Here is a 3458-nt window from a genome sequence, read left to right on the forward strand (position 1 = left end):
GACGACGACGGCTTCTACGTCGCACTACCGTGCAACGCTTCTTTGTCAGTTTACCCCGACAATCGAATATCTAGCTACAGAACAAAACTAGCGACGCCCATCGACTTGAAAGGCCGATGGATGGTCGGACTGTGTGAGATTGAATACTCTAGAAGCTGGTACAACTTTAACCAGGAAGACGGCGCTTTCTTGCTAAACATGTACCCAGGCCGTAAGATAGATGCGACCCAAAATCCCGACAACCCTAAGGTTGACCAACTATCGAGATGGCTTGTTTCAAAGGAATTAAATATACACCCCGGGTACTATGGTAATGTTCAGACCGTGATTAAAGCGATCAATGCTGCGCTGAAGTCATCAGGGCTGCTGGCTCACGATCATATAACAAACAAAGTTTTTCTGTCGGCTAAACAATCAGTGCTTTGAAAATGAGCTATTACAATCATCGCGCGATGAACGCTGACGATTACGTCGCCTATTACCGTGACCAGGCAGGGTCTGGACTACCAGGATATGCCGGAGGTACCGTCATGTATGGAGCCGGTCTAGGAGGTCTTTTCAGAGGTCTGTTCAGAATGGCTGTTCCGCTGCTAAAAAAAGGATTCAGCATCGCGAAACCTCACCTGAAAACGGCTGCTAAACACATAGTTTCGGACGTCGTCTCAAACGCTCTATCGAGCTTTCATACCGATAAACCTCAAGACGGGTCCGGTCTGATGGTTATGGCACGCAAGCGTCTGTATAAACCCCCGGGAGCGAGGAGGCGTGGTCATTCGATAAAGAAAACAAATAGCGGTCGGAAGAACCGCTCAGTAGCGCAAAGAAAGCGCAAGAAGCCTGCTAAACGAAGTGCAACGGTGAAGAGATCCCTAAAGACCATATTCTAACATGGCGTTACTGCACGACATGTCTGGAGAATGTATCAAGTCGGAGCTGGATATATTTACAGTTCCGCCGACGCAGACGTCTCTTGAGAAAAATGCTTATTTAGAGGTTCCGCCCTTATCGGCTATATCCGACTCTGCGCCTCTAGAGTTTTTTTATCGCCGGCACGGGTGAAAATTATCTGGACCTAAATAACACGATGCTCTATCTCCGCCTTAAAATCACGAGACCTAACGGCGGTGACATCGCTGACCCCGCGCCTGTAGGGCTAATAAACTATGCAGGGGCGACCGTTTTTTCACAGCTGGATTTAAGCCTCGGCGACCGCTTGATCTCTCAGAGCTCAAGCACGTACCCTTACAGATGCATCATAGAGTGTCTCATGAACTACAGTAAAGACACTCTGGAATCTCTTTTCACGGCCGGTTTGTTTTACAAGGACACCGCGGGACACACGGACGTCCACGACCCCGTTGGGCGAAACAGGGGACTGCTAAAGAGATCGACCTTCTCGCACGGCAGTCAACCGGTAGAGCTGCTAGTGCCTATTCACGGCGACATTTTCTTTCAAGAAAAATTACTGATAAATGGCGTCGACGTTAAAATACGCCTGATCAGGGGGAAGGACGAATTCTGTCTGATGAGGAGCGATGACGTGGCCTACAAAGTAAAAATCTTGTCGGCATCCCTATTTGTCAAGAAAGTAAGCGTGTCGCCATCAGTCAGACTGGGGCACGCCCAGGCACTGCTCAGCACGACGGCCAAGTACCCTGTCGACAGAGTATGTCTCAAAACCATCTCTCTACCTACAGGATCGCGCGTTTCGAATCAAGAAAATCTGTTTTTAGGAACACTACCGAAATCAATCGTCCTGGGGATGGTTGATAACGACGCTTTATCCGGAGCTTATGATAAAAACCCATTCACTTTCAATCATTACGATTTGGAGTTTCTAGCCATCTACGTCGACGGTAAACAAATACCATCAAAACCGCTGCAACCTGATTTCGAATCGGGCTCCGCAGCGCGTGAATATTACCAGCTGGTAATGTCCACGGGGAGACATCTGAAAAACCACGCTCTCGCGATCGATAGAGACGAATTTCTGGCCGGATACACGCTGTTTGCATTTAATCTCACCCCCGACGAAGAGTGCGGACAACATCTATCGCTGGTCAAGTCCGGGAACATCAGGCTGGAAGCACGATTTAAAAATCCGCTACCCCGCACCATCACCATGATTATTTATGCAGTGTTTGATTAGATCATACAAATTTCAAACCGCAGACAGGTCATGGTCGATTATTATTGAGCGAAATGAATACTTTACAGCTCACGGCCATCATGGACAAAATTTCATGTAACACTCATTTCCTCGGAGTGCTCCCGTGCGATCAACTTCCCGAAAGACCACTAAGGATCTTACCCTCGATGGCTATAATCAACACTCACCCGTCGGAGCTGCCGGGCGAACACTGGATAGCCGTTTATTTCGATCGAGAGGGCTCATCGTATTTTTTCGACAGCTTCGGAAACCCGCCCGAGGATGAGCGATTCCCATACACCATCAAAAACTTTTTAGCGCTCAACAGCTCAAATATATTCTTTTCGGGGAGACAAGTTCAAGATCTCACAACGGATGTTTGCGGCCAGCACTGTGTGTTTTTTCTCTATCATTTAATCAGAGGTCGTGACTATAGCGATGTGATGAAGTTTTATAGCAATGATTATATTAAAAATGATAGAATGGTTTCGCTTTTTGTGAAACGCTTACGTAGGAATGAAAAATATGATAAGGACAAAATGAATATGTGCATCCAGACTTGTAATTCATGTGCATGCTTTTTCAATTAATGAGATTATGGCGTATTTAAATTAAGACTCAAAGACATTCTATGTTTACTGTTTTTATTATAAAATTCTGCAATAGTACATTAAAATTCCATCCATGTTCTTCGTTCGATAGAAGGTGATTTAAACATTAATTCTGAAACATCGGATCGAGGCGTAGACGCGTGTAAACGCTTCAAAGCTTTTTTAGAATGAGTTATCGTAGAGGTAGACCGCGAAGGCGTTCCTCTTAAGGAATGAATCGCTCGTCTAACATGTTGACTCGGAACTGTAGAAAACGGTATGTTTAATTCGGCAAAGGCTTGTAGAAACTCGCTCCATCCCAACGGTCTTCGCTCGTCTCTGACCTTTTGGGGGTTAGTGACGCTTTTTATCAAATCGAGCATGTGTGACCCCGGAATAGCGCGGCCCTTAAACACAAACTCCCCCGATGTGTTCCACGTAGACAAATCTTTAGCTTTGGTCATTTTTTCTAATATGTAGCGACTGTTTTTCACGCTTCTAGAGGGCACGTTCTTCACCACTTCGTCAGCAACCGCGTCCATCGTTGCATCGTCTTTGGCGTCTTTGTGATCGTCGCTGGCGCTGGTGGTTTGCGGTAAGGACAGCGTTAAAGCGGCGCTCTCTTGGTCTCCTTGTTTAACAACCGCTAAATACCTCGTCAGGATGTTGGAGTAAAGTTTGACTTTCTCATATTGATCCAAATCAGACCTTAGTAAAAT

General features: G+C 46.2%; 1 protein-coding gene across 1 annotated transcript; it reads left to right on the forward strand.

Moving 5' to 3' along the window:
• Positions 1-1084: 1084 nt before the first annotated feature.
• Positions 1085-2149, forward strand: LOC141369260 (uncharacterized protein F54H12.2-like). The gene has a single exon (XM_073874852.1). The coding sequence runs from the start codon at positions 1085-1087 to the stop codon at positions 2147-2149; it is 1065 nt and encodes a 354-aa protein (XP_073730953.1).
• Positions 2150-3458: the final 1309 nt, after the last annotated feature.

This window comes from Misgurnus anguillicaudatus, chromosome 13 (genome assembly GCF_027580225.2).
Source record: "Misgurnus anguillicaudatus chromosome 13, ASM2758022v2, whole genome shotgun sequence".
NCBI lineage: Eukaryota > Metazoa > Chordata > Actinopteri > Cypriniformes > Cobitidae > Misgurnus > Misgurnus anguillicaudatus.